This window comes from Rhagoletis pomonella, unplaced genomic scaffold (genome assembly GCF_013731165.1).
Source record: "Rhagoletis pomonella isolate Grant_MI unplaced genomic scaffold, Rhpom_1.0 Rhpom_scaffold_00013, whole genome shotgun sequence".
Lineage (NCBI taxonomy): Eukaryota > Metazoa > Arthropoda > Insecta > Diptera > Tephritidae > Rhagoletis > Rhagoletis pomonella.
The window spans coordinates 17189166-17204638 of NW_023458567.1; the positions used below are offsets into that span (position 1 = coordinate 17189166).

The 15473-nt window shown below is 32.8% G+C and overlaps 4 protein-coding genes across 4 annotated transcripts in view; 3 read left to right on the forward strand and 1 right to left on the reverse strand.

The window, feature by feature from the left end:
- Positions 1–4600: 4600 nt before the first annotated feature.
- Positions 4601–15473, reverse strand: part of LOC118748381 (hepatoma-derived growth factor-related protein 2-like) — a 25356-nt gene continuing 14483 nt past the window's right edge. Inside the window, exons 2-3 of the mRNA XM_036482751.1 lie at positions 6097–6320; positions 4601–4719 (exon numbers count right to left, since the gene is read on the reverse strand). Coding sequence (XP_036338644.1) covers positions 4601–4719; positions 6097–6320 — 343 coding nt within the window. The remainder of the gene's footprint in view (positions 4720–6096; positions 6321–15473) is intronic.
- LOC118748888 (guanylate kinase-like) overlaps positions 11067–15473 on the forward strand; it is a 24299-nt gene continuing 19892 nt past the window's right edge. The window contains exon 1 of the mRNA XM_036483611.1: positions 11067–11153. The gene's annotated coding sequence lies outside the window, so the exon portion shown is untranslated. The remainder of the gene's footprint in view (positions 11154–15473) is intronic.
- LOC118748887 (disheveled-associated activator of morphogenesis 1) overlaps positions 11078–15473 on the forward strand; it is a 119299-nt gene continuing 114903 nt past the window's right edge. Inside the window, exon 1 of the mRNA XM_036483610.1 lies at positions 11078–11153. The gene's annotated coding sequence lies outside the window, so the exon portion shown is untranslated. The remainder of the gene's footprint in view (positions 11154–15473) is intronic.
- Positions 11084–15473, forward strand: part of LOC118748889 (guanylate kinase-like) — a 42703-nt gene continuing 38313 nt past the window's right edge. The window contains exon 1 of the mRNA XM_036483612.1: positions 11084–11153. The gene's annotated coding sequence lies outside the window, so the exon portion shown is untranslated. The remainder of the gene's footprint in view (positions 11154–15473) is intronic.

Genomic DNA, 15473 nt, shown 5'->3' on the forward strand with positions numbered 1-15473 from the left:
CCTTTCCAATGCTTCACAGTCAACGTAGGCTCAAATTTTTTAGGTGCACAGGTTTCTATATATACATACATCTATAGTATATGTACACATACGTAAGTATTAACTATGTAAGCGCACTTAATGCTCTTGCATTTGCTTTGGCCACAAGTCAGCCGATGCCAACAAATGTCAACAGTTTGTCAAATATTTTACCTACTTTTTGTTCATCACTTGTTGTTGTTATTTTACCATTGTTTTATTTTTGTATACGCTCCGCTCCCAGCCTTGACCTAGCGTACTACTTTTGGTGCTACTCGAAATTGAAAAAAAAGCAATTGGTGGGAAAATTAAAAAAAAAAAAATGTGAAAAGAAGGTGCAGTACGAAAGCTGGCAGTGTCACGTGCAAGTCACCACCTACACACGCAAACATATTTACATGCATTTACACACACTTCCATATGTATGACTGTATGTATACGTATACGTAGTTTGTATAATATGTTTTTGCTACTTGCATTTGAAATAAATTTGAGTGGCCCTTTAAGCTTGCTACGGCTACCGGAATGTAGCGGCGGGTGCCTTTCTACTTAATTTTCTATTGGCGTGGGAAAAGCGAGCTTTCAGGTACAACGTGGATATTAAAGTGATACTCGTATAAATAAAATTGAATGTGCGTTTTTCTGAAACCGTACCGAGTATATCCTTTTATAATAAAACCAAAGAAAAACGTATGCACTTTCGGCTTATTATTTTTTATGAACACAAAAAAGTAAAATTAGAATTTAAATGTACTTTGTCACTAGCAATAGCCCGAAAATTCAAAAAAAAATTCCAAATAAGTCCCAAAAAAATTGGGAACGATCGTAAAAAAATTTCGAGAAGACCCGAAAAAAGCCCCGGAACGTGTGAAAAAAGCAAAACACAAATAATCCCAATAAAAATGCTGAAAAAATCTTAATAGTTCTCGAAGAAATCCTGACAAAAATTTCTAAAAGCAAAAAACGAAAAAATCCGGAACAATCTCGAAAAATCTCGATAATACCTGGAAAAATTCCCAAAAAACCTGTCACATAAAAAAGATGATAAGGACGACAGATCACAAAAAGACAGAAAAATCCTGAAAAGTTACGGAAAAAAATCCGAAAGATTTCGAAAAATTTGACAAGAAAGATACCAAAAAATCCAAAAAAATCCGAAAAATAAAAGGCAAAGAGTACTAAAAAAAAGCTCAAAAAATATCAAAGCGATTCCCACGAAATTCTTGGATAAAACTGAGAACTCAAACAAGAAGAAAGTTCCGAAATAATTCTGAAAAAAACATGAATAGTCGGAATTTTCGGCTTTTATTTTTTAGGCACTCAAAAAGTAAAATTAATACTTAAGTGTGCTTTTGAACATATGTAAAATATGAAGAAAAATCGTGAAAGTTCCAAGCAAAAACAAAACACCAAATATCACGACAAATAACAGAAAATGCTCAAAATTTCCGAAATATCTCGGAAATTTCCGAAAGATCCAGAGAAATGAAACGAGAGATCGCAAAGAACTACACTAAAACTTTTGAAGGGTCCCGAAAAAGTTTTGAAAGAATTCGAAAAATTACACAAGAAATTCTATGTTATTGTGGCTTATTAACATTTTATTTTTAATATTCTTTTATTGAGCTTTGTACCAAGATTGTTTATTAGGAAAAATTGAGTTAATTTTTTTAGTCATAAGGAAATCATATTCTATAATAGCACTTTTTCAATTACGTCATCTTAATTTCAAAATCTATAAATACGAGGGGAGTTTGATAAATCATGAGACTTTGAATTTCACGCATACTAATTTTAAGTGCAACCCTGCTCTTCTCCACTACCATTTGAATATACTACTATCAATATTTGTGTAATCTAAAAGTACCGCTATCGGTTGCTGTGGCTGAGTGGTTAGAGGAGCAAACCTCCGTAGGACCTGGATTCGATCCAATTTGTGGCTGAAAACTGCAAAGCTTCTGGGGATGATGTCCTGCTATCTGAGCTATTCATGGAGCAGAAAAGAGTTGATAAGGTGAATGCATAAATTCTTATGCAGAATATGGTTAGATGGACGCATTCCTGACGTCCAGAATTTAATCATGCTTTATCCAGTCCTCAAGAAAGGCGTCGCGCCAACTACCGTGGGATCAGCCTTCTAAGCATAAGTTGCAAGGTCTTACCGAGCGTATTGTGCGAAAGACTGAACCCCACCGTAAACGAACTGATTTGGCTTTATCAGTGTGGCTTCAGACCAGGAAAATTCATAACTCAGCATCTGTTTTTCTCTTTCTGCCTATAGCAAAATAATATACGACTTTATATCTGATTATGGTATCCCGAGAAACTAATACGGCTGTGTAAAATGACATTGAGCAATACCATCAGCACCGTCATAATTGGGAATGACCTTTCCCAGGTGCTCGACCACATACGATGATTTTCTATGTCCCGACGTATTTTATCTGATACTGAAGAAGTAAAGTTTTTTTCACGCCACCTTGTAATTCATGGCGCAAAAACATGGCATGGCGCTGGTGTTGGAGGAGAAAGAAACTGGCCTCTTCAACTTTCGAAAGCTCAGGTGGAAAAGTAGTTTACTAAGTAGTTTACTAACTTAGCTAAAATCGCTTAAGCCTTTATAAGGTTAATAAAGAGAAGAGAATTCATCTATTTTTAAGCGTCTCATTCTTCGCAAAAAATTCTTGGCGTAATTTTTTTGATCAAAAGTAATAGGAATTTTTTTATTTAATTTTTCTTGTCTGTCGGAGCTCGGCACCATCACCATTACCATAGTTATCATTGCCATTGTTATTATCATTACCTTTACCATTACTATTGCCATTACCATTTCCATTACCATAACCATTACAATTATCAATTCCATTACTATTGTCATTACCATCACTCTTACCATTACCGTTTCCATTGTCTCTGCCGTTACCATTAGCATTGCAATTACCATTACGATTGTCGTTACTATTGCCATTACCATAACCTTTACCGTTACCATTACAATTAACATTATCATCACCATTACCAAATTGAGAGCCATTATTAATATAATTATCATTAACATTGCCATTACTTTTACCATTACTATTATCATTATCTTTACCATTACCATTACTTTCAGATTCCAGTACTTTAGCTATTACCATTCCCATTAACATAACCATTAATATTGGCATTAGCATTACTATTGTCATTACCATCACCCATACCATTACCGTTTCCACTGCTGTTACCATTATCATTGCAATTACCATTACGATTGCTGTTACCATTCCCATTACTCTTACCATTATCATTATCTTTACCATTACCATTAACATTACCATTAAAATTAAAATTACCGTGAGTATTAACAAATTTAGAGCCATTTAAAAAAAATACGGGATTTATTACAGTCTTTGTATTTAAAATTACGTAAAGATATTGGCATGTTGTTGTATTAGTTTTCTAGACAAAGTAGACAATCTTATTTCACATTTATGTTGCCAGACAATATGATCTAAGACTCCTAATTTTGTAACATAAAACAAAGCTCCAATTTAAGGTCTTATCTTTGTAAAAATTTAACATAAATCTTCACTAATGTCGACGCTGGTTACTAGTTCAAACCAAAATACAAACCGATTTATTTGCTACCTAGCACTTGATTATAAAAAAAAAAATATATATATGTATTTACAAAACTTTTGTTGTTACAGCTTGATTAATAAATGAGTTGATACTCATCTAATTTAAATATAATTTTTTTTCATAAGCTACTTATGTATGAGCCATTAAGTTCGCTGCTTAAGTCTTTTGAATATCCATATGAGTCAATAAAACACATGTTTCCTTTGGCTGGGTTATAAATTTCAACACAAACTTTCAGAATACTAAATCAATAGGTATTCTTTTCTTTTTTCAGCATAACCATACACCCACTTTCAATTTCTCCGCCAAAATGTGCAGTGAATGATAAAATAATTTCACAGCGCCGAAAGTGAAACCACCAATAAATATTAACGAAATGCGCAGAGCATGAATGTCACTAATTTACGATTACATTACAGTACAGTAGGGGAGAAGGAGGAGAAGGCAAAAAAAAACAAGTTAAAAGCAAACAGATTTTCTAAAATGAGATGTTGAGCTCAGCACCAAATAAATTGCAATACTAATCGTTTTTCTACAAGTGCTTGTTAGAGTATATATTACAACAAAAAGTGTACAATAACAGCAATCGTAAGACATGTCAATGAGGCTATGACAAATTGATTGCGCTTTGCTGGTACTTCAACTCAATGGGAATTGTAGAAAATAACATTAAAAGTGAAAATAGCCGTTGAGTGTGCAAATAAATAAATAAATTAGAGGTGAAAAGGAGACAAGTGAAAATACAAATATATTTTTTTTTAGGGGAGGGAAAAAGTTGTCAAAGTAAGTTAAAATAAGAAAGCAAATGAAGACATAAAACTAGAAACCAAATCAAAACAAACAAATAAGCTAATCGAAAATGCGCATCCATCCGGCAAAACCCTTAATTAGCTATTCCGCTCAGCAAATGTAAGCTTGATGACTGCTTTGCTAAGCGTTGCTGAGTTGAAGTGCATGCTTAGTCGAGTGGTGGCGGTGGCGGTGGCGTTGGCGGCGGCGGCGGTTGCGGCGAATAAATAGCACTTTGCTTACTTGTTTGGCTGTTGTGTTCAGTTTCACCAGCAGCGGCGGCAAATTCTTTTACGATTATTTTTCACAACTCAATGCTTATTTATTGCCATTGAATTTGAGGTGACATGGCGAACGAGAAGGAGAAGAAGAAGCAGGTAGAGCCGCACTGCAGCAAAGAAAGGTGTAAGAGTTTGCGGCTACTAAGCAGCTGAGTCCCAACGCCTAAACATGCGCTTATTCTCACTAATTTCGCATTAAAATGCCGTTGGCGGCGGCGATTGCGTTGTGTTGCCAATGGATAAAGAAAGTCTGCAATAGCAATAACAACAATTAAATGGGAACAACAACTTTGACAGCAAGCATTAGTGCATTGGGTTTCTTTGTTGATCAGCAACAAAGTTGAGTGACTCAATGCGATTTTTGGCGCTGTTCGTATGCTTATGGACTTACGAACTTTTGTACTTATACAATGACTTAATTTCATACTTACAGACTTATGTAAGTACTTATGTACCTACATATCTATGATTTAAAGTACTTAAGTACTTAGCAAATACATACTTAAATACTTAAGCACTTACATATTTACATACATATTTATGATTTTGAGTACTTAAGTACCCTAACACTTACTTACTTACATACTTAAGTACTTACGTATTTACATACCTTTGTAATTTGAAATACTTTAGTATTGTAAAACTTAAAAGGGATGACGGAAATTCGTTCCAAACTAAGTCATGTTATCACTCAATCAGAAAGTTCAACCAAATACTTAAGCCCTTTAGTACTTAATACTTAAGTACTTAAATATGATATAACTGAAAACTCAAATAATTGACTAATTTAATGCTTAAGTACATGAATACTTCCATACTTACAACCTTTCTCACATGCTTAAATAGTTATATACTTATACACTCAGTTGCAATCTTATTAAACATTTCACAGATTAAATAATTAAAACTTAAACACCCAAGTAACTACATATTAAAGTATCTAACTACTTAAGTACTCTAAAACTTAAGTACTTAAATACTTATGTACCGAGATATAAAAAGTCTAAAAACTTAAATATTTAAATACTTTAATACTTACTCAAAGAAACAATTAAATACTTAAGTACTTGCATACTTACCGAAATACTTATATACTTCCAAAACCTACTTACTTACATACATACAATTATCTTATCTTAAACACGTTTTTAAATTGTAGGCGTCTGCGCTTAAACGCTTAAAATGCGTTGCGTGTCGGCCGCTTAGAAGAAATCAAAAATCGAACAACCAAACAAGCAGCAGTACCAACAACAATAATCAGTAAACAAAAGCGTCAATCGTTTGTTAACTAACTCATTAACATTTGCTTGCAAGAATTACAAATCGCCGTCTTTTCACTCACCTATACACTTTCTTTATTTCACTCAAGCAATGCATCGCTCACTCTTCTCTTCCCGCTCAACTTCACTGCACCCATCATCATCTTCGCAAAAATTTCTCTGCGATCGTTGTAACTGCAATGCTTTCTTCCTTTTCTTCTTTTTCTTCTTTTTCGCTGCTGTCTTCTTTCCACGAAAAAGTTGACCTCGACCGCTGTTGCTGTCGTAGCCGCTGCTTAATGTTGGCTTTGTGGGCGCTTCTTGAGTTTTGTTGCTGTTGTTGTTTTTACTATTGACATTGATACGCCTTGACCGTTGTCGGCATTACTTGGGCGTGCATTAAGTTGATTGTGTTGGAAATTGCACTTTCGCATAATACGCAGTTGTTAATATGGCTTTTCAATGCACGCTGACAGTGAGTGATTGATAGCCGCGTGAGGAATATTTTTTAATTTTCTTATTTCTTTTCTCTCGAATTTTAAATCATTAAATAAATAATATATTAATTTATATAATTCTCCATTTAATCCGGCTCCCTTTCAACTATAATTTGATAACTATGCAAGTTAGGGGTAGAGACTTTTCATAAAAAAGTTTCGTCAGTGGCTTTATGAATGTGATAGCGGCTTGCAAGAGCATCCACTTATACCATCAAATTCCGGCAAATATATACGCTGCCGGCAAAAAGTATTAGCACAGCAAATTTTTCGCAATATATGCAACAATTTGTTTTTCTAATATTTTTTCGCCAATTTTTTGTAACCATGTGGTTCATTCTACACCAAAAACAATAAAATATAATTCCTAAACTTTGTGCAAAACTCACGAAAATTCAGCAAATTTGCATGCAATTTTAAACGTTTTAATCAGATTTTTAAGGATGAGCATGCAGATTTGTAGGCCAATCAATTTTATTATAATAAAGTACAACTTTTAAGTAGCTAGGAATTATCGTTGACTTTTGACAATTTTTTTTTCACGCAGTCTCTCCCATACAAACAAAATTTTTTCGAAAATACTTTATATGGAAAAAATGCAAAACACCTTCAACAAAAAAATTCTCTGAAAAACTACATACTCAAAAAAATTCTAAAAAATCTGAAAATTCGCATGAAAGTTTCCTGAATTTTCACGAGTTTTGCACACAGTTTAGGAATTATATTTTTATGCTACGTTGTAGAATGAACCATATTTTTATACACAATTGGCTTAAAACTAATAGAATAAAAATTGTTGCATATAAGTATTGTGAAAAATCTGCTGTGCCAATACTTTGTTCCGGCAGTGTAAGTCCTATTTTTAAATTAATCGCACAATTATGTCCAGTTTGTACGTGAGCAAGAAATAAATTCAATTTTAAAATTACCAAAAATGTATGTCGGGATTTTTAATGATCATAAATTTATGTTCATATCTTCAATTACCATAAAATAAATTGTACCCATTTTTTGAAAGAACAAGAAATGTATGCCCGGTTTTAAAGTAACCAAAATTTATGTTCAGTTTGCAAATTACCAAAAATATATGTCTAATTTTTCAATTATGTCCAGTTTGTATGTAACAAGCATTAAATTCAGTTTCACAAAACAACAATTTATGTCCAGTTTTTAAGATTCCCATAAATTTATGTCCAGTTTTTAAATAACCAATAAACTGTTTTCAGTTTTCAAATAAAACCCATTTTTTCCGTTGAAGATCGCCAGATATGTTAGTCCAGTTTTGGAATGACCAAATATTTATGACCACTAGCTTAACGATAAAGAATTTAGTTATGGTATTAAAATTTCTAAAAAATATATAATCAGTTTTTAATGAACAACAAGTAAGAAAGTCTAAGTTCGGCCGGAGCCGAACATTAAATACCCGGCGCAAATATTAAATGTACGATTTTCATCTTTCCGAAACTTTCGAGATGGTAAGCCGGGGTGTATCAATTTTGAGTAAATTAGCTTCCTTAATATTGAAATATTGAAGTTTCAAGCATTTCTCAGATTTACCGTTATATGAAAAGCGGCCGTAATTTTAGTCCGATTTCAATAATTTTCAACATTTTGCTTTTATGTGGAAAGCACAATAACCATACCGAGTTTGGTTCAATTTTGTTGAACGGTTACTGAGATACATATACGTGATCATAAGTGGGCAGTGCCACGCCCCTTTTCCAAAATTGTATCATAAACGTATTTCTTGTTGCAAACATCAAATTTTTTTTGTTGTTGCAAGCATCAATTTTGAATAAATTAGCTTTAATATTTACTGATTTATCGAAGATTTTGTATTTCTCTAAATTACCGTTATATGGAATGTAAGCGTGGTTATTGTCCGATTTTAAAAATTTTCGGCCATTTGGTATGCTGTACCAAGACCAATAACTGTGCCAAGTTTGGAAGAAATTGGTACAGCGGTTACCAAGGTATACACATGTAACCATAAGGGGGCGTGGCTACGCCTATTTTCTAAAAATGTATAATATTCTTATTTTTCGCCTGAAAATTATTGTAAATATCAATTTTGAGTGAATTATCTTCAGTAGCTACTAAAATATCGCAGTTTTCGTATTTCTGGAAATTACCGTTACATGGGAAGTGGGCGTGGTTACAGTCCGATTTCGCCCATTTTCAATACCAACCTACCTTGGATAAATGGAAACCTACGTACCAAAGTTCGTTGAGATATCTCAATTTTTGCTCGAGTTATCGTGTACACGGACGGACAGACGGACGGACAGACAGACATGGCTTAATCGACTTCTCTATTCATTCTGAGCATTTATGTATACATTTGTCTATATCTATCTCGATTCGTTTTGGCTGTTACAAACAACCGTTATGTGAACAAAATTAATATACCCTTGTGCACAAGTGCGCTCGGGTATAAAAATTTATGCTCGGTTACCGAATGACCAGAAATTTCTATCCACTTTACAAATTACCAAAAATGTGCCCAATTTTAAATTAAACAAAAATTCATGCTTAACTTTTAAATGAACAGAAAAGTATGTCCAGTTTTTAAATAATCGAAAATATATGCTCAATTATTGAATGACCAAGAATTTATGACCGGTTTTATAATTATGGAAAAACTATATAAAAAATGAACAGTAAAATGGTGCCTAGTTTAAAACCAGATAGTATTCTAAATGTCTTTGCGTACATATATCCAACTTCTTGTTTACTAAAAGTATATGTCCAGTTTTTACGTTGAAACATACTTTTCTTAGTCAAAAGCAATGCAAACTTCTATTCGGCGTAGCTCAATCTTGTTGCATCAATATATGTATGTACGAATACGTTAATCTTAGAGACATAACCTAAGCTTGACGGTGCGTCATATTTATGATAAAACGTGAGCGGAGGTTTCTCGATAAGATTTTCGTTCTCATCAGGGCACTAGTCCCATTCCAGCGCTTGAAAAACCACTGTAACTTATTAAGATGGCAACGCTTCTGGAGAGTTTTAACAGAGTGTAACCGGTGAAACACAATGCCGGGGAACGGCGAATGTTTGCTTATGTATATGAGAACGCGCAAAACCAAAGCAAACGACGAAGTTCGCCCGACGACTGTTAGCGACGATAGACTTATTACTATTGTCGTCGCTGATGGCAGCGGCAAAATATGATCCACTGTGGTCATATGCTAAATATTCTCAGGTTTTTAAAACGAAATTGAAAAAGACTGTATTCACTTTTGTTAATAAATAATAATCTTGTCGTTTGTAAAAATTTAAATTGTACCTTGTCATAAGCAGCTGATTTCATTACCAGCGTAGTTGTGTTTTACGGAGCGAAATTTTTGGGCGAAAGTTGTTGACGTCGCCGCTCTACTGGGCGAAAATTCGCCGTTCGTCGGTATTGTGTTTCAACGGAAAGACCGAGTCAACGCAATGAGCGGCCGAGCGGAATTTCTGGGTGGCTGAACAGCGCCGCTCAGCCGCTCAAAAATGCCGCTCATTGCGTGTAGTCTAGAGTCTTTTGAATCGTTATGTGAATAAGGTATTTGCGTGTGTGGGGAGTTCAGCCCCCGATCACCAATCCTGAGTACTGCAGGCTGCAAAGTCTAAGCGAAGCCGTTCAAGGAATTACAATAAATGGCGGGAACACTTGAAACGTATACCAAATTACTCATGGCACCTTCGGTAAAGTAATGGTTTTGGCTTAAGACTCAATTGAGGATAGCGTTGGCTGGTGTCCACTCGATGTGGAGCATTCTGGCAACCACGTGCCGAATGCTTATGTTTTATATAGGCATCGAGCCCTACCATGGTAGTGTGTACCTGTCCATTTCGCATTACCTATTACGAGTGTACATTAGGGTGGTCCAAATACAGTGATGCCGGAATTTTAATGCTCTCACCCCCTAGGATTATTCTATGTCGAAAAAATGTACCCCTATTTTTTTATTTTAGCAAGTGTCATCGTAAAATAAGTCAAATGCTGTGATCTATCATTCCAAACCATATCCTTCCACATACAGATGTACAGATGAATTAAAAAAAATGTTGGTTAAACTCCCAAGAGTCGGTTTGTTGGCTTTTTACTTTAAAATATACATACATATACAAAATTTTAGTAAAACATTAAATTAGAGCCTTTGCTATGCATAAAGAAATATAGTAAATGTATGAACATATAGGGAAGTAGATCTGATAATATGCCTAATCGACTCATCAATAGGTATGCATTTGATTTTTAAATTGACTTTAACTTTTTTTATATAAAATAATACTTTATTAAAATCTACTTTTCAAGAAACTAAAAAAATCGTAATTTCTTATCTTTCAGCATTTATGAAATACCAGCGCCAAAAAAACTTGAAAGCATTTAAACTGAATTTCATTAACAACAACAATTTCTAGTACGAAAATCAGAAGTAAAACATAAATATTTTAATTAGTGGAGATAAGAAGCAAGCCAACAAAAGAGACACTCGTTCGAGTAGGAGTAAATTAAAATAATTTCTTAAACAAAAAAACAACAATCAAAACAACGAAGGCTCAGTCAAAACACAGCAACACAAGAGTTTGACACGCTCAACGGTTGCCATCAGCAGCAGCAGCAGCTTTTTTTTTAACCAAGCAGCGGAACAAACGGAAATCAACTAAAATATAGACAACAACAACAGGTGGGTGCTAATCTTTTATACATATTGATAGCTATTAATAATGAGAAACAAACAGATTTTTTATTAATGAAAAGACTGATTAATTGCGAGCAATCAGATTAAAGCCTTAGATGGTCATGGCACGTTAAAAGATTATTAATATTTCCGATTAACTTAAATGGCATTAAATTCAATCTACATACATATGTACATATATGTACATAAATATGCATGTAAGAATATACTTTTGTTACAACTCGGAAGCTAGTTCCGACTGTGAGAAAATATAAAAATATTTTTGAAATTAATTATCTGAATAATCCGCTATGAGAGGGATCATTAAATCTAATAATCATAAATATTAGTATTGATCTTGAATCCCCAACAATGCACGTATGCTAAACGGCAAAAAATTTGGCTTCTCAATTCTTAACAACATTGACACATAGTATAAAGGAATACTAAAGCGATTAATTTGTTTGAGCTTTACAAGTATTTTGGTTAGTTGAATAAGTTAATCTGTAATAATTTTTGAGTATTAAAAACAGAGAGCATTAAAACTGCACATTATTTTGTAACAATAAAGAGATCGTAATTGTAGACTAAGCATTATATTTTGGACATTTAAAAACTGGACACAATTTTCTGGTCATTTAAAAGACCAACATTAACAAATTGAACATACATTTGGTTGTCATTTGAAAACTGGTCATATCTATATACATTTGCTCCTATCTAATAACTGTACATACAGTTGTAGTCAATAAGGTAGTCGCAAAATTCAAAATGGTGTTGTTTCAACTTGTGCTTATTTATTTATTTTTTAAAATTTTAATTTAATTGAATAAAAGTTTCAAAGCTTCCACAAAGTTCACAAAAATTAATCAAACTTAAAAAAAAATTGCATCAAAATTTCAAACATTTAATTCAGTATGTTTAGAAAATTTTCGAGTATGCAGTTTTGTCGCTCATTCAATTTTAGTGCAATAAAGTGCAAGTTTCGAGTCCCTAAAAATTACCTTTGACTTTTAAGATTTTTTTTCGAGGATGTTGAGTATTTTCTTCCATATAACGTATGAACAAAATCTATTTTCATATGGAAGAAAATGTATGTACGTTTTAAACAGTTTTATAGCTGCGCATAATTTTTTTACCATTTAAAAATTGTGCATAAATTTTCGCCCATCTAAAACCTGATGTGATGATTCAAAGAGTGGACATAATATCTTTATGCTAAAACAACTGGCCAACAATTTTCGCTCTTCTAAAAACTGTGCACAAAATTTTAATATTTTCAAAAACTGCATATAAATTTTCGCCCAGCTGAAAGCAAACCCTAATTTTTTGGTAATTCAAAAATTGGTCATAAATGTTTGCTCATAAATTTTAAGTCATTTAAGATAACTGCAATTGAATGGCCGCCTCAAATAACGTTGTAAGCGATAATTGGTTCAAAGCTAGTTTACTTGCTTTTAAAGATATAAATGTGTATATTTTATTTTTTTTTAAGGCAAGATTCTTGAAGAGTGCTATACCAAAAAAGTAGAAAACCAAATCAAATCCTCGTTTGCGCGTCAGGAAACAAGTGTTTTTTTCTAAATATTTTGTAAAATTATAATTTTGTCGCTTACAACGTTATTTGAGGCGACCATTCAATTATTAAATTTTTTATAATTTTTAGTCATTTAAAAATCGAACATGAATTATTGATAATGTAAAAATTTGACATATTTTTTACCTCTAAAAAATTTAAGAAAAATCTTTGATATTTGAAAAATTAAAAGAAACAAATTTTAGTGATATAATAACTGGAAATAAGTCAAAACCAAATCTTTGTTAATTCGATACGAATTTAAAAACTGGACATAAATTTTTATAATTCAAATACCCACATTTATGTTCAAAAGTATATGTCCTTAAGAACTGGACATAAATTTGCCTACTTTAAAATTGGACAAAAATTTAGGTATTTGAGTTATCAAAGTTCTTATATTACTAAAATTTTGGTCTCATTTTAATTCTTCAATCCTACTATCAAATAGCCACAGATTTATATCCAGTTCTCAAATTATTAAAATATTTAGTTAATTTTTTAAATAACCAAACAGATATGTATGTTCAGTTTTTAAAGTACCAAAAAAAAAAAAATTATATTATTGAATGGCCAAAAATCGATCTCTGATTTTTAAATGAGAAAAATTTATGTCCGGGTGTTAAGTAACCTATGAATTATTCGGCCTCTGTGGTGTAGTACCACTACACTTCCACTCCGCAACGCCAGGGTTCAAACCCTGGTCAAAGCAACACCGAAAAAAGTATAGAAAAAGGTTTTTTCTTAACAGCGGTCGTCCCTCGGCAGGCAATGGCCAACCTCCGAGGGTATTTCTGCCATGAAAAACAGCTTCTCATAAAAATACAATCGCCGTTCGGAATCGGCGTAAAGATGTAGGTCCCTCCGCTCTGTGTTCCAACATCAAGGCGCACGCCACAAATCGGAGGAGAAGCTCGGCCAAACACTAACATATGTGTAAGCGCCAATCTTTTATTATTATTATGAATTATTAGCAGCCTTTAAATTACCGAAAATTTATAATAAAAAATATAAGCCGACAGACTTTTTTTCTGTACAGTTTTCAATGTTCTCTATTCGTTTTTTTTTTTTAATTTGTGGTCCTGGCATATTCTTTAATTGGATTAGTTAATAATTTGGCTTCGAAACCCCATATTTTTATCGGTATAAGTAATTGAATCACTTCTTGTTTTTTTTTTACCATAGTCTCAAACCACTAGTTACAAATACACAGGCTTCATTCACACTATGTATGTTTGTGCATAACGGCCATTTACCAAACGACTGTCACAACTAAAAAGTGAGATTTTTTAAGAGAAACGCTTACAGTTGTAGAAAAAAGAGATACATATTTCGGGGATTCACAACGGTTTCGTAAGTGTCGTATTGTTGTATGTCGTAAACTTTAAAAGCATAAATAAATGTTTAGAGAACTAGAAACCATAACCAACTATTTTTTAACACTGCGAAAATTCAAAATATGACTTTGATGGTACTTTGCGAGCCCCCTTTATATATTTTTTATATATTTTTTAGGCGTTTAAAGTTTACGACATACAACAATACGACACTTACGACACCGTTGTGAATACCCCAATTGTCTTTTTACGCGGAACCTACATAAGACTTTCGCACAAAATTTGTACACAAAATAAATTACGATTTAACGGTTCATTATCTACTCAAAAATTACGTTTTTTGAGTTATGACAGTCTTTTAGTAATCGAGCGATATGTACAACCAATATAAAGATAATTAATTTTATTATAAATCAATGGCATTGACCTTGCTTTGCGATTTTTTCTTCTTTCTGTTTTATCTCTAGAAAAAAATAAATAACTTTGACCACAACTCCACCTTGAACCTGACACCTTAATTGATTCTATTTGCAAGGAATTTCTTTATTGTTTTATTATTTTATTTTTTTATTTCTTTTTCTTTTTGTAAGTATAAGTGAACTGCTAAAACAAATAAATATTTTATAAGCACAAATAGCCGGCAGTTATATTTTTAAGTACTCCATGTAAACACCGGCATAAATCATGTAAGCGGCACTTTTGCGCTGCTCGCGAAAATTACTAAGCAGGGTGACATACAATTGATTACCCAAAGGAATGGTTGGATGAAAATAAAGTCTGGCGTATATTTCTGTATTTGTACGTTTTTGAAGGTAGTGAAATGATATAAGATCAGCGGGAGAGTGAATTTAAGTGTAAGTAAATCCATACATACATATTTACATATGTACCCTGCAAACCATTTTTTCCGAGTATTCTGAATTGTAGAGAAATTTTAAGAAATTCGTAAAGATCTCATCCGATTTTTTGCCGAGTTTTCTAAAATGGAAAAAACTGTGCACACTTCGATTCTTTTATGAAATTTCGAAAGAAAATCGGTAAAGAAATGAAAATAATGTTGCTATGTGAAGAATTTCTTGCAGAAGTTTTTCAGAGTTTTCTTTATTTTTCGTACAGAAATATCTTTGCGAGTTCGTGTCAACCACTTCATATAATTTTCCTTGAAGATTCGTAAAAAAATCGTTACAGAAATGATCTCGTTAAGATTTCGAGAACTTTAGTTTGCAGGGTATGTATGTATAAAGAAAAACCGAAATTTCTACATTTTTACACTGGGTACCAAAAAAAAAATAACGCTTGAATCTAAAAACAATCAAATTCAAAAATCTTCATGGTAGAGAAGTATTAGAGGAAGCTTTTAACGTTTCTTAAAACTTAAATGAACTTTTGTACCTAACTGGACTTCTTGGTCTT